The 21,908-nt window shown below is 39.1% G+C and overlaps 1 protein-coding gene across 3 annotated transcripts; it reads right to left on the reverse strand.

Moving 5' to 3' along the window:
- Positions 1 to 10,513: 10,513 nt before the first annotated feature.
- On the reverse strand, positions 10,514 to 21,070 carry LOC143877641 (uncharacterized). 3 transcript variants are annotated; one of them, XR_013250691.1, is made up of 3 exons: positions 19,786 to 21,055; positions 14,681 to 14,789; positions 10,514 to 10,817 (listed from the first exon to the last, which is right to left on the reverse strand). XR_013250691.1 is itself a non-coding variant. In XM_077379812.1 (3 exons), the coding sequence occupies exon 2, from the start codon at positions 20,663 to 20,665 to the stop codon at positions 19,799 to 19,801; it is 867 nt and encodes a 288-aa protein (XP_077235927.1). In that variant the 5' UTR covers positions 20,666 to 20,840; positions 20,920 to 21,070; the 3' UTR covers positions 10,514 to 10,817; positions 19,786 to 19,798. The 3 variants fall into 3 exon arrangements, 2 of the variants coding, with proteins under 2 accessions (XP_077235927.1, XP_077235928.1); XM_077379812.1 differs by lacking the exon at positions 14,681 to 14,789 and having other exon boundaries at positions 19,786 to 20,840; positions 20,920 to 21,070; XM_077379813.1 differs by lacking the exon at positions 14,681 to 14,789 and having other exon boundaries at positions 19,786 to 20,715; positions 20,903 to 21,056.
- Between the last annotated feature and the right edge of the window lie 838 nt (positions 21,071 to 21,908).

The following is a 21,908-nucleotide window of genomic DNA, read 5'->3' on the forward strand; positions in this document are numbered from 1 at the left end:
GATCTTAATCTCCCCAAAATAACTTTAATCAAGGTGAGAGAGAAAAGGTAGTGGCCCACAAAAGGAACAGAAGAGATGGCTATAGATTGTATCAACGGTGGGCCCCACTGAGTGGAAGGTGCAGCTTTATCTCCTATAATACAAACAACGATGACGTGTCTTCCTCGATCATTGCTCCTATTATTATCATTTTAATTATTTAAATACCTTTACTTCGTTTTTTTTGTACTAAGCCGTATATAAAAACAGTACTGGTAGCTTCAGGCTTGAATAAAATAAAAAATAAATGCCCATCTCCTCTCTAAATTTGTGATGAATTCCATTTTTTTTCTTTTTTTTTTTTTGTGTGCCAATATTGGATCTATCTGACCATCAGGTCCATTGACACACCTATTTCTTCCTTGTCTTTTTTTTTTTTTTCAAAATTTTCAAAAAATGCTGTATTTTAGTGTCTTTTTATTTGTATTTTCCTGAAAATGAAGTTATTATTAATAAAAGGCAATTAAAATGGGTGGAAATATCATTTCCGGCAGAGAACGGAAGCAGAGCTTTAAACAAACCTGAATTGACTTTGTACACATGTAAAATGAAAGAAAGGGAAAAGGGGGTGGATTTAGCCTTTTTTTATTACAAATAAATGAGGACTTCTCTTCTAATAAAACTTGGTAGAGAAGTGATCTTTGATGACATAATATTGGGAGTAGAGTACTCGTTTCGTCATGAAATTTGTCCCTGTGATAATTCTAAAGGGAAAAAGGACTAAAATTATCGTCATCATTTGTCAAATGAAAATTGCTAAAAAGGCCTCTGGCTGTTGGCCTCTATCCCAACGATTACTTTTGGGGCCCACATATGCCATGTGGACATGATCGGGCCCACTAACCACAAGTTGAAGTTCTGTTCATTTCAATCGATCCCACCTTCATCACAAGATCCTAGCCCCTCCTCAATTTTAAACCCTGTGTTGTTGTACATAGAAAAGGAATAACCATTGATTTTTACACTCCTTTATCTTACGGATGGGGTATCCGTTTGGCATGGGACCAAGACCATGTGGGTGGGGCCTCATGATGGATCAGAAGATCAACAGTCTTGATTACAATTCATTTCATCATTGTTAGGACATACCTAGGAAGCCAACACTAGATATATGTACCTCATAATTGGGCCCACCGATATAACAACGACATAATCCAAGACCATTCATTCTATGGGCCCCCAACGCGATCAGCTAGTGATCATAAGAGGGTCCAAAAGCAGTTCCAAATAACATGGGTAGGGCCCAAAGTGTGGGTAATTGAGTGTCTCTCATATAACCCCACCAACCCTCATGGTTTTGCAAATAGCTTTGTACTAAAACACATAACACAAAATGATGGTAGTTGAGGTGTTAATAGCAGGACAACCCATTACTTCAAAATTCAAATTAGTTTAAAGACTAACTTTTTCTATTTAAAGCCCCCACAAAGGAAAAGAGCCTTCTTTCCATTCCAAACCAATCCGCTCTCCCAAAACGGCAAAACCTCCCCTCAAAGGCAGAAAAAAAGAGAGAGATCGGTAGTCACATCACCTCATCATTCATGCATAGAAAGAAAACGAAAGATCTCCCATACTTTTCCACGCCACAACAACTACAATTACACCAACAACGTAACAACAGTAAACCAACAAAGAGAAGACAAAGGCAAACACTCCCGTCTATCTCACGCTCACCAGCTTCTAGATCTCCATATGAAATCCTTCCTATCCAAGAGAATTACCAAATCTGCAGTTCTAAATATGGGTTCTGTTTCGAAAACTACAGCTGATTCTAGCCCTAAAAGTTCCCCTACTGTTAGTTCTGCCATTGAAGAACCAAGATATATAACAAGTTGTTATAATTAGAGAACCCGTGAAAAGTAAAGCAACAATGACTGTTACAAAGCTCCATCTCTTTCCTAATGCCTTTAACAGCTTCGTATCTAATAGCTCTTACATGGGTCTGTCTTTGTCTTTGTGTGCATGAAATTTTCAGTTCCCTCAAAACTCCATCTGTTCTCAAAACCCCTTTTTTCCAATAGTATCTTGTGGAGCCCTCTCTCCTTTCCTTTACTTTCTATCTCTTTTTTCTGTCTAAATATGCTCATTAATTTCCTGTTTTGCACTGTTCCCTCAGTACTGACTGGTGGGGCCACCTTAAAATGACATGGGACCTTTCTACCTGGTATGGCCGTATGGGTCCTATTAATTTTCTTTCTCTTTATTTTTAGTTTTTCCGAGACATAATTTATCTTGATTTATGTGGGTTTAGTTAATTAAATTTCATTTCACAAATTAAACTTATCAGGAAATAATGATTTCCCCTTTCCGATATAATTTAATATTTCCATAGATTATTATCTGTTCTTTCATGATTTCTGCTTTGTTTTGATTAAAATATAAACACAATTCATCAAAAGTTCAAATAACTCATGATTCATCGTCAATTCGTCCAAAGTCAGGACCAATCTTAATGTTTCTTTGTCAAACCAGTCTGGATGGGTCCTGGATAAAACAGTTACAGAGAACTAGCTACCATGCAATTGCCAGTCTAAACATCAATCATGGTGAAAATTTTCATTATATGTACCAAATTTCACTTCTTTTTCCGTCCAACAGCTGCAACAGAACATTGAAAAATGCAAAATTCAAAGAATGATAAAGGCTTGCGACAGAAATTTTACAAAAGCCGCCTTCAATTTAACTCTAATAATACAGTGCCGCAACATTCCCTATTGTTTTGCCTATCTATAATAGATATAAAGCCTAACCCATCCTATTTTTTTGGGGATTAATTAAAATCATTTTTTTAAGTTTTTTATCTAGGGGAGGGACAGACCAACCTTTTACACCAGTAGGGAAAAGAAAATACGTGAAGCCCATAATGTTCTAGGAGGTCTTTCATCTTCTAATTAAACTTCCTTATTGTTTGGCTCTTCCTCAACTTCTGAACATTTGGGGATTCTTTTTTTTTTTAATAGAGGAATTCTGTTTTCTTTTGTTGGGGCGTTCTTCTTCACCAGCTTCCTATTCCGACTCTTCTTTGGGGAGTGCTGTGTTTCAGACCCAAGCCTTTCATCATCATCATTGCCCTCCCCTTGGTATAGAACTATAAAGCAGTTCGATCCTCGGTTGAAATATAGATTTCTGAGAGCTTAGACTATTATGTGTTTCCCTGATCTCAATTGACATTGATTCCTTTTGTGGCTCCTCTTCCTTGATTTCTGTAGAGTTTGTCTTATCATTTGATGACTCATTGTAGTTGGATTTATCTGCCCTCAAATATTCTTCAATTGAAACATTCTCCAGTCTTTCATCTGAGCTTTTCTGGTGGACCAGTCTTCATTATTTCTTTTTGTTCTTTTCAACTTCTGAGCGAGCTATTGCACAAGAAGAGTTCGAATGAAGAAGGTTTTGCACTACTAGCATGATGGTGGACTCCAATCATATTCTACTTTCTGATAGATCACCCCCGATGGAGTTTTCAACTCAATTTGATTTGGTAGATTTGCACCTGCCTCAATTTCAATGGAGATTCTGGCATAGCTCAATCTAGTCGCCTCTGTTGTCTGAGCATCCATATAAAGGGGTTGACCGATTCGACTTGCAATCTTGCTCATGCCATGGGGAGTCCAGAACTTTAAATGGAGGCCTGGTAACTTAGCCCATGTAGGAACTGGGGATAAAGATAGCTTCTCGAAAGAGATGTCTAGAGTCCAACGGCAAAGAAGAAGAGGGTGCACCCATATTTGGCTATGTTGCCTTCCAGGACTTGATCACAATCATCTGGGTGACTGGGTTAGTAAACTTAAATAGGAAAAACCATTAGGCAGCCCAAAGAGTTGAAAGTCTCCTTTCAGTTTCCAAGTTCTAGCAAGATGATCCCATAAGGCCATGAAGTATGGTCGCTTACCCAGAAAGTGCCACCTCTATTCAGCTTCGATGGAGTCATCTTCTTCAAAAACCACTCCAGAATTACCTCAACAGTATTTGAAGGAGCAACAAATTCCAGTTTGGATGATGGTTTGTTCATCTTCTGGGCAAACAATGAAGAAGTATTAACTAGTACTTAATTTCCATGCAATTTGATTTTGGTTCAAGCAGAAGGTAAAATGGAAGGAAATTATAATAACACGAGGGTGTAGCAATTAACCATCTTCGATATTCAGGCACATCTCCACCGTTTAAATTGCACACGTGCACAGCGATCAAGACCGTTCAGCATTGATGGGCCCACTGAATGGCCATAGCCTTAAAATCACACTCACACTGATCAAATGATCCTAATAGGTTAATCAATGCATTTTAGTGCAGCTTTACATAAAATATTTTTGAATTAGTTAACACACAACTATTACCAAGTGGATCTCTCTCTCTCTCTCTCTCTCTCTATATATATATATATATATACACACACACTCACACAGAAGAGAAAATGAGAGAATTTTGTCCATTTAACACGTCAATGTGGATGATTTTTACCGTTTTTTGCCCTCCCCACATATCTGTACATACTATCTATGTGAGGGTAAAAAATGTATGACTGTTCGGAATTATTTGCAAAATCTGTGGCATTAACACCTCACTGGTAATTTCGAATCTTATATATATATATAAATTAAATTAAATTAAATGTTGGCTCTCAATCCGTCCCTCTGACTAACAAAACCTTTGTTAACTCTTTGAAACCTTCCATGCTCAACGACTAATCTTTTCCTTGTAAGAAACAATAATAATCTCTCTCTCTCTCTCACTCATTGAATAATAACTTGAATTAGCAGGGGGAGAAGAAAGGCTTGTGGAGCCACATGGGTTTTTGACATGGTTTAAAATTTCGGATACCAGTGGGGACCGAAACCGAAAATTTCCGAAATTCAATTTTTCTCCATTTACCAAATTTTGGTAATTTCGGTCCAAAATTTCGGTTTAAAGACATTATTATTAAAAAAAAAATTTGTTAAATTTGGGTCCGGAATTTGGAACCAAATTACCAAATTTCGGCGAAATCCGAAATTTCGGTTTTTGGTGGGGTCCGAAACGGTTACCGAAACCGAAATTTTAAACCATGGTTTTTTAGTGGAGCTCATCATCAATGACACCGTACTTTTGTCCTTTGCGAAGACAGCGTCTTGGTCAGGTTTGAATATAAATAGAGACGTTGGGATCCACTACTCGAGCACAATCAAATTGCCTCTATAATTGGGAATTCTCCTTCCCTGACCCACTTCTTATGTGTTATGTCACCTCTATCTATCTCATTTATTTTCACCACCTCCTGGTAAAAAAATTCAAATCACTCACTCTCTGGCTCCTACTCTTTCTATGGGTAGTTACTTTTTATCATTTGATTGTCTTTTTCATTTGAAGAAATTACAAAGGGGTCATAAATAAAGGAGAGGATGAAAAAGGGTATCATATGCCAACCTAAAATAAAAACTAATGTCTTTCTCTAGCCCCCACCACCTCTCTCATTCATCTGCATTGGAAAGTTTTCAGCTCGCATGTGACCCTGTCAGCCTATGTCCTCCACACTCTCTCCCCATTTCCCTTCAACTCACCAATAAAGAATATGTAATCTCAACCTTGTAAAACTAGAGAGTGAACTCGGAAATCTGATTTTGATTTTCAAGTTAGACTCCGTCAAATCAATGAAAAAATTCCCTACTTTCCATGGAAAGTGAAACCCATATTCCCATCCCCTTATTTTGATAACAGATTTGCTAGGGTCCATCGCAAAAGGCATTTAGCAGCTGGTATGTCTCATGGCAGACTAGCTTTTGTCTCCATTCACGAGGTGGGTGGTCTGCCATGCAACAGAGCTGTGAAATGCCTTTTGCGATGGACGCTAGCTATTCCCTTCTGATAATCATTGCAATTCTCAGAGTACGCGCTTCCTTATAAACTATCTGATGATTCAAGATCGTTGCTTACATAGTTTTAATAGAATCATTACTGAGTCGACTCCGTCGAGTTTTAGCATGATTCTAGGTGGAAGGAGTCTTTTAACGTACTATATTGATAACAAGTGGTTAAGAGCCAAGTAAGCTGGGAAATTGCAATAAATGATTTCTGAATTTGAAGATTGGAAAGTGATGCATGCACTACATTGAAGCCAATGCAGTACTGGACTGCTCATAGCTTCTACATAACGAAAACCAAAGGCTAATTTTTCCCTTTTACTTCCTCAGGTTCAAAACCAACTGCAAATCATGGTGTAGTTAAAAACAACTTATATGTAATGAGATAGTAGGGTCCACCGTGACGCAACCCAGATCACAAAGAAAAAGAAAGCGACCTAACATTCACAGCCTCCATGTTTTGATACAGGCACTCTTGTCTCTTCATTGAAAATATCATCTCCTCAGTCCTCACAAATCCCAACAAGCCGTCAGGAGGGCCAACGAGAGAAGTTCGTAAACAATTTAAAATACAGAATGAGTTAGAGGTGAGTGCCAATATCAGTTTCCAGAGGAAAAGATTCACAAAAGGCTGGAGAACCCATGTGGCCATAAAATGTTTGATAAAATGTCCCACCCGAATTTTACGGGCAGAAAAGAATCGAGCTAAGTTAACCCTTTGGTTGGGTGGAAAGAGGACCCTTTGCGAGTGCAGACAATTGATTCTATCCTTGGCCTTCGTGGATGTGACCATGCACTGTCGTACCTGTCTGCTCCAAATTCAATTTTCTTTCCTTTTTTCACCTAACAGATCACACAGCAATTGATGCTCTTTCTGCTTCAACGTGCTCCTCATACCCATCTGTGTGCGTTTTGGACCCTGTCTTTTCCCCCAACCTCTAAACTATGCAACTCGTTTGTCCCAATAAACCAGATTCCGAGTTAGATGGGTAGATTGAGCGAGTCATACATCTTTGAGGAAGACCCATGTAAGATCAAATATTCAATAAGAGGACTTCAGTTAACTGTGTGGGAATATGTTAGGTACCTTACTAATACGCTGAAAACTCCAAAGATGTAACGCTTTTTAAGCAAGGACCTTTAAACCTTTCCCATACAAGGCAGGGTCCCACCCATGTTGTCCTCTCCACAGGCCGCCCCTTCCGTGTCTCGAACACGGGACATGATGTCTAGGCTGATGATACCAAATGTTAGAGACCTAACTAATACTCCAAAAGCTCAAGAGCTGATGGAACGCTTTAAGCAAGACCCCCTAAATCTGTCCCATACCATGTTGGGTCCTACCTAGTCTCATATCTAGTGGGCCCCCACTCAAAACCATAACACAATATTACCTTTTTTTTGTTTAGAATCTCCCCCTTGCTGAAAGATCTATGATCCGGGATGAGTTGGGGTAGTTCCGGAGTGGACTCGGTGAGTTAGCTGACTAACCATGTTCTTGGACAAGTTGTTGGTGGCAAGTGAACAAGTTGATGACGAGTTTTCATTTTTTAAAGTATTAATAAATTGGCGTTGCTTTCCCAAGTCTTTTAGTAGATTATCTAATCTTAGGTTGGAGTTATTTAGTTAAAATCATGCATGATTAATCATTTTCTCCTTTTCTCATCTGCCTTTGAAGGAGAAAAATAATGCAAGGTGACATAATTAAGTAATACTACTTTAAATTTAAGTATATAGATACATATGAGAAAGCCTGCCGTTCCAGGTCATGCTCATCTCAACACCCCCTTCAAGGCATAAAGGCCTCTCTCTCTCTCTCTCTCTCTCTCTCTCTCTCTCTTAGAAACAAACCCATTTTGTGGAGGGGTTACATTTCATCTTACTGTGTGAAATTGCCCGTTTGACTCAGGAGAGGCCTGAGTCGACCAGGATAGTTTTGGTTGTTAAAAAATATGGTTGGTCTGTTAAAAAACATTGCACCTCACAGGCATCAGCTACTTGGAGGTGAATCGTTTGACTTGGAACGTTTCATTTAATTCAACTTTACCAAGAAAAAGTTGGAACACAAAAAAAAAAGAAGAAAAAGAAAAAGAAAAAGTTCCTAGTTGTATGATATTTCAATTCGGTAAAGAGCACTTTGTTCCTAAATCTCCCCTCGTGGTATGGGTCCCATTGTTTCGACAAATGAATGAGTTGAATCATCGAATAATGTGGGCCTCACCGTATTTGTTTTTAAATAATTGCGAGTCCTATAAAAACTAGTGCCAAAAGAAGGGTGAGAAAAAGACAAAAGGAGCTGTCAATAATTTTTTATTTTTTACTGAGTCAGAGAATGTGACTCACCTCGAGTTGGTAAACCAGTAAACCAATATAGGAATCATGATCTAAAAAGGCACGAGGCAATAAATTCGAATCAGATATTTGAATTCAAATTTCATGATTAGTCTCCTTTTGATCCTCTTGAAAGAAAACAGACCTGAGCTGAGCATCATATTAAATCATGTGAAGGACAAAACACTAGAGACCCAACTTGCATTTCTGCAGGAGGGGGGTGATGGTTAGGTCGCTTTCGGCTGAAAAGAAAGGCTCCTTTGAAAAGAGATGTAACAATAACTGGGTTGCACTTACCTTATCCGTGATCAGCTCCCTCTATAAAAAAAATGCCTTGCAATTCGCAACAATTTCCGTGCAATTATGAGATAAATTCTAAATCAGCTTTGAAGTTTATGGGGGTTATAGTTATAGCTGAGTTAATGGGTCTGACCCAATGGTTTAACCCGGAATTTGGCAATTAAAATTCAATGTTCTTAAATCTGTTATTTTGTATCATAAAGCTATGAATTTAATGGTTTCTTTCAGTTGAATGGAGTGATTGTGCCTCTTCTTTCTCAACTGAACCGAGGGGCAAATTTTATTTTTTTTCAGCAACAGAGTACTTCATTATCTCTTGCTTGTATTAGTTTTTACCAACCCAAAAAATGTGGCAGAATGAATGTGGGTGCTTTAGATAAATTTATGTATGGAAGATGATCAGATTGGTTGAATCGATAATTCTAACGCCTAGAGTTTACATTGCCCTCACTCACTGTAACTCCACTTCCAATCTTCACTCGGGAAAGAGTCAGAACACATAAACACACATGCATATATCATATATACGTGAACACGGCTAGCAAAGAGAGATTCACAATTGATAATTCAAGCAATTTAATGGTGTACATTGAAATGGGTTGGGACCATCTGTTGAGTTTGTGACTTGACTGACTTCATAGTTAATCAGCAATTAATTCATTGGTTATGTGCCAAAGGGCCCTGTTGTTGTGTAACAAAATGTGTCACTTAATCCCCCATCTCAGAATTTGAATGTCTTTGAAAATAGTCGAGAAACTAACATGCTATCAAGAAGGAGACATTAATAGCATCTACAGCTTGGAAGAAAGAAATTCCAAGCAGCTAGGACTGCTTCCAGGTGGTGACACTATGCTGTAAAGAGCTTTCAGCAATTTGAGCCACATTGTGCATATGAGACCTCTATGCAGTGAAAATTAAGAAAAGAGCCTGTAGAAAAAGTGGAAAACAAGGATTTCTGATAATGAACTTCAGTTAAGAGTGTGTGGATTTTCTAAGATGCAAATGGTGGGATCCACCATGGGGTGTGGATCCTAACATTAAGAATTTTATAACATGGCATTAGATTTAAATAACCAATTAAAGTTTCTAGTATATAACTTAACCCTATAGTTATTTAAAAGACATTAAATTTCTAAAGTTCATGACTAAACCCTATTGCTAAGCAAAATAATCAAATTTCCATATTTTATGTAAAATATATAGCAAATCCATGGAACTTGTTCTTGTATGCATAACTACGCTAAATAGATCAAGAAAAATATATTACTATGCCTACGTAAACAACGGTCACCCATGCATTCACTGTTCTCTTTTCTCCACTGTCTAATCTTATAACTAACTTTCCACAGTGATAACATTATAACTTAATATTCCTCAAAACTCTAGAATCACAATTTCCTATATAACAAGAAGTCTACCTAACTTAACGACAGCAGCACTGATGGACGACGGAAATAATAGCTACATGTTTACCCATTTAACCAGGATGGAGGGTATTTAGATAGAATCCACAAAGAAACGACCATTGGAGCATGCCACTTAACTCATTGTGAATCATGTGGACAGTGTAGTTAGCTGCATAAAGCATGGAGAGGACTAGAGGGCTTTTGAGGTTTTCCTTCTCTGAGTATTGTACCTTTGGTGGAGTTCTTTACATGGAACCTTTACTCATTAACAATGGGTCAGAGTCGGACCATCTCAGTGATATCACTAATGTCCAGCTCCTCATACACTTAATGGTTAACATGAATAATGGAAAGAAAGAACTTAAATAAGTACCTAACGACTAACGTAATAATGCAAATGAAGAGCTTCATTCCTCAATATGCCGAGTAAAAGAAAGTAAATAAGATAGACCATTCAAATATAATAATAGACCAAAAAAAATTAAGCTCTAGTTATCATTTTTCCTGGGTAGCCGTAGCCTCCACTAACTTATGCCGGAAAGCTGCAACAAGGGCTATACTGAATAGAGGGAAGAATGAATTAAAAGATTATCAACTATAAAGGCGAAACACCTGTAACTATTTGAAGTGTATAAGTAGATGATTGACAATATCCATAGCAACAATACTATACAAAACTAGTGATTGAAAATAAGAAGAACTGGAAACTAAATCGGAAATTCTAGATTCTTTAAGTATATACAACTGGTTCATTGCAAGCAAAGAAATGTTGAGTAAACATATATAGATGTATGGGTTTTATTGCGCCGACATCTTGAAGTGGCAGAGATTATTCATCATGGTTGGAGTATTTGCAGTGGTGGAGATATGCCAGCCCATCATTCTTTCTGTACAAACCACCATCCTGTTGATTTGGTATGTTAGGATCACAAAAAGGCATTTACGGAGAGAAGTTTGTATATGAAGGAAACTATCAAGTATCTAGTGCAGGCAGCAAAACGAATTTAAGTCATAAAATCTTTCTTAATCGTCAAAAAGAAAGTCATAAAGCTTTATTGGGTTTTAGGATATGGAAATATCCCTTGGATGTAACCCAAATGGGATAAGATTTTCTTGGAAACAAGACTCCAATGAAAGTTTGTCAGTTTTGGACAAATAAAAAAAAATCTTTCACCTATATCATTAAAAAGAACGATAGGCTTCATGTCCATGAAGAAGAGTATCTCTGACCAGAATGCAGCCAGGCACATCCATCATGAAGCAAAGTAAAAAATTCTTGAAATTTATGGAGAGAAATTTATCAGATAATGCATAATATTCTATATTTGAATAATTATCTGAAAGCATTTGACAAATACGAGACTGAAATAAATTAATTTATTATATTTGAGTAATTATCTGAAAGCATTTGAAAAATACACGACTGAAATAAATCGGCAAAAAACCTTCAACTTTAAAACCCACACAAATAAGACAAGAAATCTGTGAATTTCATATGCTCATGTGCATCACATTTGATAAAAACAACCTCCACTGTATATAGCTACTTTATGGAGAAGACCAAATTAGACAGCTAAAACCTAATTTTTAACAAAAAACATTGAAGTACGAAATGTGGAAGCTAAAAGTTCTACAAAAAAGTGCTCATAACTAAAACAGAGGCTGCTAGAGAGAGCAACGAGATGATGTTGTTATAAGCAACTTACAAAAGTGACTTTAATTTCCATGTTCTTAGATCAAACGCCAAAACCACAATCTTACCAAAGATGCTGGAAAGAACTTGAGCAATGGAGAGGATATCTAGTTTCACCGAATGGGAGGTCGTACTAGCACTACAAAAGGGAGAGAACCTCCCATTTGTGGATCACCTCAGAAAGTTGTAAGCATTCTCCAAGTAATAAAAGCTCTCTCTTTTTGAACTCTTGGTGTGTTCTCTAAGTCTAATTGTTGCACTAAGTTGGGTAGAAGGCTGACTTCTGCTAAGCCTTGGGCTGCTAAGTGCAAGGTCCGCACGGGTTTAGTAGACGAAATTGCTAAGCCTATGACAAGTGGTATCAGAGCCAAGGTTACAAGGGGACCTTTGTAACACAAGGCCGCTATGGCTTCTAGTGGCTCGTAGGTGGCTCAAGGCGATGCAGGACGCAATGCTCATCATAAGCAAAAGAGAGAGAAGTGTGTGGATTTTGTGGCTGCCATAGATGATCGCCTCACACGTATGGAGACCTGCATCAACGAGCAAAGGGAGGTCTTTGAGCAACTCAAGGGTGAGGTCCTTAGCATGCTCAATCAAAGGGTTGACAAACAAGCTAAGGAGAAGGAATCCTTTAAAAGTTCTACCATGGAGAAGGTTGCTATCTCCCAAGCCTAAGTGGAGGAAAAGTGTGGAGACCATGTTGTGTGGAACTGCATCATGAAGTGTGGAGAGCTCAAGGTGAATCATGCTCCCAAGGTAAGACCTCATTAACCCAAGCCTTACATTGACACTAGAGATGCTAGGAAGCTAGATAATTGGCTATGGAAAATGGAACATTGTTTTGAAGCTACCAAGATCAAGGAGGATGAAGCCCAGATTCGCACTGCCACTATGTACCTCAACGGCATTGATACACTATGGTGGCAAAGGCGTCATGCTGACATTGAGAAGGGCTCCTGCACTAATGATACTTGGGAAGGCTTCAAGAGGCAAATCTATCTAGAAAATGTAGACTTTTTGGCCAGGAAGAACTTGAAGACACTCTAGCATACAAGCTCTATCCGAGATTATGTAAAGAAATTCTCTACACTTTTGGTGGAAGTGCTCAATATGCCCGAGAAGGAATCGTTCTTCAACTTTATGGATTGACTGCAACATTGGTCTGAGCAAGAATTAGAGAGACGGGTTGTACAAGACTGCCTCAACCATGGCTGCAACAAAGCTGGTAGAGTTCAAGAAGACTAGTTATTCTATGTCTACGTCTTCCAAGAGTTGGCAAGGCAAAGGTAGAGGAGAAAAGGATAAGGGTAAGGAAGGCTAAGACAAACAATCCCTATACAGGTCTAACAAAGACAACCGAAAGGAGGATGGAGGCAATTCTAAGACATGTGAGGTTAGTTTCTTCATGTGCATGGGGCCACACTATGCAAAGGATTGCCCAAAGAAGAAGGTCCTCAATGTTCTCAAAGCTAAGTCCGTAGAAGAGGATTTTGTTGAGGAAACACAAATGGGATCACTACAGTTGTTTAAGTGTCACGGCCAAGTCGGTTGAAGAATCAAAGGAACTAATGAAATGACTCATGTATGTCCAAGTTGGCATCAACAGGAAGAGCACCTGGGCTATGGTAGACATGGGTGTCACCCACAACTTTGTCTCAGTAGAAGATAAGTGACTGGACTTGAAGCCAAACCAATATTGGTGTGGCTCGTGGGGTGCAGACACATGGGAGGTTGGAAGGGGAAAATTGACTTGACTGTTGCTTCGATGGATAACTTTCAAGTGGTGCTGGGAATGGATTTTCTAATAAAGTAAAGGCAGTTCTTATGCCCCACATAAACTCAGTATGCATAATGGAGAAGTCTCCTCGCATGGTCCCTGCAATTCTGCAACACAAGGGGCTAAGGTGAACAAAACTATGCTCTCAGCCATGCAGCTTGGGAAACGGTTCAAGAACGGTATAGTCACTTAACTTGCTACCATGGTGGGGGTTGAGGAAGAGCAACACAACAAGAGGGAGGTGCCACTAGAGGTGAAAGCTATCATTGAAGAATTCAAAGTTGTGAAGCCTGCAGAGTTGCCAAAAAAGCTTCCACCGAGGAGGGAAGTAGATTACAAGATTGAACTAATACCCGGTGCCCCACCCCCAGCAATGGCCTCATACTGGATGGCACCACCCGAGTTGGAAGAATTGAAGAAACAACTAAGGGAATTGTTGGATGCTGGATGCATCCAACCTTCCAAGGCCCCATATGGAGCACTAGTGTTTTTTTCCAAAAGAAGCATGATGGCTCACTTAGATTTTGCATCAACTACCGAGGTATTAAAATGTCTCAATCTCAAAATTAATCATTTACATGTGCAAGACATCATTTGATTGGTCAACCACATATGAGAATGTAAAAGAACAAAAAAAGAAAAGAAAGAAGAGGACGTTCAAGGGAAATCCGGGCTCGGCCAGAAGCAGAGTGGTGATTACCAATCACCAGGGAAGATGATTAAGATGTAGCCTAGTCTGATTGATGTTTAAGGATTTGAATGAAGCAGAGTTGGGGCCCCCTCAGCAGTCTTTGTAAGGAATTTTTTTGTGAGAAGTTGATGGAAGACAACTCTTCTAATGTGATAGCAAGGACGAAAAGATCAATAATTATGGGCCAGGAAGTTGGCTACTATAGTAACATAAAGTATTGAGCTTAGCAGATATTTGAATCATTCTTTTAGACACATTCCTAGAAACAGCAGATTCATTGGCTAGAGGAGTCAATTGGGTATATCTTCACATGGGAGAAAACTATGCCCTCCTCTAGCAGATTGTTTGTGCAGTACTTGGCTGGAGTTTTTCTTTATTTACTGTTTTTCTGGCTGTGGATAAGCAATGGAGCTCCATCAGAATGTATTTATTTGCCGTCTAATACCCTAAAAAAAAATCAAACTAAATATATTTTTTTGAATGGTGAAAGGATTTCATTACAGAAAATCAAACTAAATAATAAAAAAACAAGAATTTGGAACAGCATATAAAAGAGATGACATGGGCACCATTCAAAAAAGAAAAAGAAGATGACATGGTCATGACCTTTTCTATTCTCCGTCTCAGATCATCCTATTCACTAGATATGTCTGACAAGTATGAGACGGAAACATTCCAGCAAAACTCCTCAGTCTAAAAGCATCACAACTTGAACCTGAAACTACCAATAAAAATATATCAATAACCCAAACAGACAGCTCATCACCCATTGAGAATTACTCACATCCCACAGTTGGGTTTTAGTGGGGCAAGAAACACTAGATGAAGAGGAATTGGAATGCATAGTGGAAAAAGAGGAGAGTTGAAGAAGAAAAGGATCCAGGGAGGTCGTTGATGACCTGAAAACTTCGAGGGAGATGGAGAAGAAGAAAAACGGAAGGAGAGCAAAACTGTAAAACACTGGACAGGATGTACATGTTAATGAACAATTCCCTAGCTGAAACGGTACTCCATCTAGAAAAAAAACAATACAAGGCCCTGGCAAACTAAAATCTGTGAATCCAACCATTGTTGTGTTCAGGGGTTTCATACCACACAAATCTATAAGATCCTAATTTCAGAGATCAATCCAAATCCACTTCCAATAACAGAGACTTTTTGTTTTTTTTTTTGAATGGTCAAAAGTTTCATTAATATGAAGGACCGAGATGGTCCAAAACAAAGATACAGATAAAAGAACATAAGAAGAACATATAAGTACAAAAGAAGAAGAAAAAAAATCAAACGGAGCTCAAGGAGGAAGGAAATCGTATTGCTCCAAAGCCTCCAGCAATACACCACACCTCGCTAAGTTATCCACTGCCCCATTGGCAGACCTCCAAATTCGGCAAAAACATATCAACGAGGAACCAACACTGCCATGAATTTCATCGAAATAAAGAGCTAACCTCAAAGGGTAAACTTGGGGCACACTAAGCCACCGAATGACATTAAAGGAGTCCCCTTCCGCCACCACTTTAACCAAATTTTCATACGCCGTCAGTCTTAAACCTTCAAGCACCGCACAACCTCCTCCTCATTAGAGTCGGCAAGCCCTAAGGGACCTTCAAACGCCCATCTAACCTCACCCGAATCATCTCTAAGGACTCCACCAATCCCCATCGGACCAGGGTTTCCCAAACTAGAGCCGTCAAGCCCAATATCAGAGACTTCTTGGTTTTCTTTCTTTTAGGAGCTCAGTGCACTGCAGAACGCCAGGCACTTTATGAGGCATATTCATCCTCAAGACAATCCCGACAAAAGAAATAGCAGATGACTAGTTTATGAATGATGAGCAGCGACAAACTGGCTACGGGCAGCAAACAAAGTGCAAACGTCTACTTCCAGGCCAAATTAAGCAAACATGGACATCAGCTGATACATCAATAATCATCAAGAAGGACAAGACATGGCAACTGACATTCTTATGTAATACTTCAGCTTGCTAAAGGGGCATTACTCATCCCAACAGAAAAATATATCAAATGACTCATCTGGACATGTGTCTTCTGGATGTGGGATTGCATGCACGCAGCATGTTATAGTGCCCTGTCTTTCTCATCACACGCGTATGATGTACTTCTTTCATGCCTATCTGAGGCTCTTCTTAACAACTATCTTGGAAGGCTTTATCCAAGTTCTTGTCCTTCCATTGCATTACCAGATTTATCTACCAAAGGAATAAAAGGAACAATGGATGTCTAAATATAAGAAGAATTCAGGATTCACAATTTCAGACAAAGGTTGGTTATGTTAGAAAATATCATGAAGGCATATTTTAGTCATTTTATGCAGTATTGTATGCTCCATTTTCGAGATTAATAAATGACACCCCATGTATGGTTGTCTCTACAGATCTCATCTGATCTTCAAATTAATATTACATCTGATTTTACATGGTGTTTGTTAACTTACCATCTTCTCCAAAGGCTTAAGCTTTTGGAGAAGTTGGTGAGTTAACATGGTATCAGAGCAAAAGGTCTCATGTTCAAACCTCCCGGATAGCAAAAATCCACATGCGATGGTCAGCCCAAAGTGGGACCACATGTGCCACGTGTTTACCAAGTGGGCCACACGTGTGGGGTAGTGTTAAAGTATAAAAGATAAATAACGCCTTTCTCCAACAGCTTAAGCTTTTGGAGAAGTTGGTAAGTATAAAAGGTGTTTATGACCTCGACGAACTAGCAGACATGCTCAGGGTGAAGAGCTGGTCAATGACTGAAGTACTTGGATGGCAGTTCACAATCATTATGGAGCATGCGAGATGCTCACCTCCGAAAGACCTTCGAACGGACGCCAAGGCCGCTTAGATCGACAATGGGTTTGCTGTGTTGATATGGGACAGTGTGGTGAGCTCTGATACCATGTTAACTAACCAACTTCTCCAAAAGCTTAAGCTGTTGGAGAAGGCAGTATTTAATCTTTTATACTTTAACAATCCCCCTCATGTGTGGCCCCTCTTTCTGGGGTTGGCCTACATGTGGCACATGTTTTTTTGGTTTGGCCATTGCATGTGGATTTTTGTTATCAAGGAGGTTTGAACCCAGGCATTTGCTCTGATACCATGTGAAACTAACCAATTACTCCAAAAGCTTAAGGTTTTGGAGAAGTTGGTAAGTTAACATGGTATCAAAGCCAAAGGTCTCGAGTTCAAAGTTCAAACCTCCCGGATAGCAAAAATCCACATGCGATGGTTGGCCCGAAGTGGGACCACATGTGCCATGTGTTTGCCAAGTGGGCCACACGTGCAAGGGAGTGTTAAAGTATAAAAGATAAATAACGCCTTTCTCCAACAACTTAAGCTTTTGGAGTAATTGGTTAGTTTCACATGGTATCTGAGCAAATGCCTGGGTTCAAACCTCCTTGATAGCAAAAATCCACATGCAATGGCCAAACCCAAAAAAGAGGGGCCACATGTGCCACATGTAGGCCAACCCTAGAAAGAGGGGCCACACATGAGGGAGAGTGTTAAAAGTATAAAAGATTAAATACTGCCTTCTCCAACAGCTTAAGCTTTTGGAGAAGTTGGTTAGTTAACGGTGTTAAAGGGAGTGATCAATCAAGAGCAAAGCCAAAGGCCAAGATCTGTGATCCAAAAGTGGTATTTCATCCTACTTCAGCCATTACTCTTCTCTTCTCCATTTTATACTTTCTCTACCTTCGAGATTCATACCTATCTTTACAAACCCTATTTTTCTTTACTTCAATCCAAAAAATCGCTTTCTCAAGCATCCTACCCTCCATCTTTATCTTTTCGAATTCCTTTCTAGGGTTTCATCATTTACATTTCTCTCAATCTTTCTCTCCCTAACGTGCACCTTAATTAAGGCTCACATTAGGATTTTAGTGACTTTAAACCCTACACTCTGCACTCTCGTTCCATTAATTTCTGTAACTCTGTTCATTGGCATCATGTCAGCCATAGTTTTTTACATCGTCTTTAATAAGCAAGGCCAGCTGCTGAAGGGATCTGCATAAGGCTCCACATGATTTGGATGGTAATCATATGCAAATTGAGGTTCGAGCGGGCCATTCCCATAAGGCACATTACCATTTCCCCCCCTATATAACCATATCCCTCTTATTCAGCTTGATTTTAGTCAACAAGCTCATTGTAGTCACCATAGACACATTGATAACCATGGTCATCATCATGATCACTCATGGCCATTTAAATATCGATAGTTACAGCAATGGCTACTACCATATCCATACCGAAAAACATGGCCATTTCCATCGCTATATGAAAAAATACCTTCCCCATTGTATTCGTAACCATGTTAGGCAATAGGAATGAGATCATGAGGCCAATTCCCACTGTCCTCATAGGAGGGCCTCTCTTTCTCAGACAATGGGGTTAACATGTATACAGAGCGTACATGCTCACGATCAATTCCTTAGCTGAATCAGAAACTTCATCTAGGAAAAATCAGATAAGGCCCTAGGATTACTAAAAGCTGCAAAAAAATGTAGTGATCAGGTGTTTGATAGTATATAATCTGTAAGATCCTAAATTCATAGATTATTTGAAATCCACTTGCAAAAACAGTGACTTTCTACTTCTCTTTCTTTTAGGAGCTCACTGACACCCAAAACATCTGGTCCTTTGTGAGGCATATCAGTACTAAAGAAAATCAATAGAAAAGAAACAACAGATGAGTAATTCACAAATGATGAGAAGTGACAAACTGGAGATATGCAACAAAGAAGGCACAAAAACATGGACATTATAATGCATAAAGAAATGAACAGTTTTTTCCTTTTTCAAATTAAAAAATTCAAATGACTAAGAAAAAAATAGATGATATAACAAGAAAAAGGCCAAAAAAACAAGGCTAGGAATGTAGTGCAGATGTCTTGTATTGTGGCATTATACAGGACTCCGACGAACTAATGTGCGCAATGCACACACAGGTCGGGCTGCGAGGTCAGCTCACGCTAAAGGGTAGTTTGGTAATTTACTTGATGTGGTAGCATTGATATATAAGCCACATATTAGGGTTATGTTTTGCAATGTTTTCTTTGTAATTTCTTGGCAGGGAAGGAGAGTTTTGTAACCTAAATCGAAATAGTGAAACTCTTCTTCCTTGAACGTAGGCACACTGCCGAACCACATAAATCCAGTGCTCTTGCTTTGTGTGATTGTGTTTCTTGCATTTTTTTTCTTTACATTTTTTGCACATCTTGTTTGATCCTATTTGAGAAGATATTTCTTGGTTTTCCAAAAAGAGAATACAAAATATCAAAATCCGGTATGGAGACAGTACTCATTCCAGGAGATAGAGAACATTTCAAATGACTCATCTCAACGTATGTCTTCTGGATGTAGGATGTGGGATGACGGTGTAAAACATTTTATAGAGAGCCTTGTCTTTCTCACAAAACAAGTCTGATGTAGTTATTTCCCTCTCTGAGGCTCTTCTTAACACCTGCCTTGGGAGGCGTTATCCAATTTTTTCACTTTTTAACACATTACCGAATTTTCCGCCAAAAGATTAAAACTAACAGCAAATGTCTAAATAAAAGAATATAGGATACTAGTGTGGCTCAATGGATACAAACTAATCAAATTTGAATTGTTTTCATTGATTGAGCCACACCAGTATCACCTTAAAGGTCCTTTGGTTCCATTAAAAAAAGTAAGTAGGATTCAAACAAGGGTGGTTACTCACATATTTGGACCGGTTAATCATCATAGTAGCTTGGTTTCTGAAACCACGACGGTTCAATATACTCATCCTGCACATAATGGGCCTGCTCATTGCTGTGCCTTTCATAGCCATAGGTAGGGTTCCCATAACTATGGCTCTCATCTCTGTTTTCACCATAGGCATGCGGATATCCAAAGAAATAATCCACAGTCCCCTTCCACTGATTCTCGTAGTTTTGTTCATTCGCATCATGCCCATCATACTTTTTCCCATCATCTTGAGATACGCAGGACCAATTACTGAAGGGATCTGCATAAGGGCTTATGTGATCCGGATGATAATCATACGCAGGTTGAGGATCAAACAGACCATACCCATAAGTCCCATAGCCCTGTTCCTCCCTTCCAGAACCATATCCCTCTTCTTTACCATTATATGTCTCAACAGGCTTATTGTAGTCACCATAGCCATGGCCATGGTCATGGTCACGGTCGTGGCCATTGCCATAGCCATAGCCATAGCCATTTCCATAGCCATACCCAAAAATACTTTCTCCATTGTAGTCATAGCCATGAGAGGGAACAGGAATGGGACCTTGAGGCCAATTCCCACTGCTCGCATCAGAGGGCCTTTCTTCCTCATACGACCGAGTCAGTCCGCCGCCATTTTGGGGCCTCTCGTGATCATCTGGGTGTTGTCCATAAGGTGGTTGTACAGACCCATAAGAGGATCCATCCAAACTGGATGAATTTGGCTCCGAATTCGACCGAGGATAACAGATTTTCCCGGATGGTGAAAGGGGCTTACCGTATGTGAGAACGAGATCGAAGCCACCTCCATAAGGAGTGGGATCGTATTCTGGGAAGTCGACTTCATTAAATTCAGAGTAAGAGTACGCCATGGCTTCTTAATTCCCTTGCCTACTCTCTGCAGAGTCTCCAAATTGGGTCCCTAGACATTGTATTGTTGATATCATGGCAGGTAGAAAGCAAGTAAGAGATTCTTTCATAACGAATTTGTGCAAACTGTGTCAATCAGTTCGCAAGAGAGTACCAGCCACAGAATCCGGGATGAATCTGAAATCAACTTTCTTAAAACTAATTACACTAACAAAGAGCAAGGGGACAAAGAAAGTTACCTTTCAAATTTACATACCAATTTGCAAGTTCTTTCAGGCATTATGTCGAACAGTTCCCCCACGCCAACCGCGACTTGGCTTTTGTGCGTCGTTTATCTATTCGTCTGTTGAAATTTTGCTTTCCTTGATAGAAAAGACATTGGATCTTATCTTGTATTGTGAAAAGTGGGACAGCGTGAGTCATGTGAGAGAGACCCGCACACGGTGGAAAATGGATGCACAATAATGCAAGCAACAAAAAACAAAGAGAATGAATCTTCACTTACCATTATAGCTTAATCTTCAAGCTTAAGCCATAAAGCTTAGACATTTTTCCCCTGAATTAAAGGGGGATGGTGAAAGGATGCATCATGCATGTGGTCATAAAATTAGAGGAATTCAAGAAATGCTAAAAAGACGGTCGCTTTTTGGGTCTTCCTAACAGTCAATTTTTGGTCCCACATGTGGCACGTTAAAAGTGATCCATACCACTGATTCATACAACTTCTACAGATCTGTCCTTGATCAGATGATCCTTTAGCTTTGATCGGTCATGCCTAAATTGGGCTTTACCTATGAATGCTAATCGATTAATTTTTATAAACATTTATCTTACGCATGAGATGTCCATTCCGCCTAATCTGGATTACATATTCAAATCCCGTGTGGATTTTGATAGGGGAAATGATATATTCGCTTATCATTCCTGGGCCAACCCCTTGTAGTGTAAAAGAGGAGTCATAAATGAACTAGGGGAGGGCTGGACCAGGGAAGAAAAAGGGGGCGAATATATCACTTCCCTTTTGATGATCCAAATTACTCATCTAGGGAGCCCCATGATAGATAGGCTTTGCCAGAGTCACTTTGTAATATTTGAAAGGAAAATTCAAATTGCTCATGAAGTAAGGTTAGGAATTGAATCCGAATGACTAGTTCCTTATGTAATAACCTATATATCTTGATTCAATTCCATACTAAGATTTTCTGCATATATGTCACATACATTTCTTTTCCTTAATAATGTAAT

The sequence above is a fragment of the Tasmannia lanceolata genome, unplaced genomic scaffold (assembly GCF_043159265.1).
Source record: "Tasmannia lanceolata isolate RefF3 unplaced genomic scaffold, GAP_Taslan_0.1 ptg000005l, whole genome shotgun sequence".
NCBI classification, from domain to species: Eukaryota; Viridiplantae; Streptophyta; class Magnoliopsida; order Canellales; family Winteraceae; genus Tasmannia; species Tasmannia lanceolata.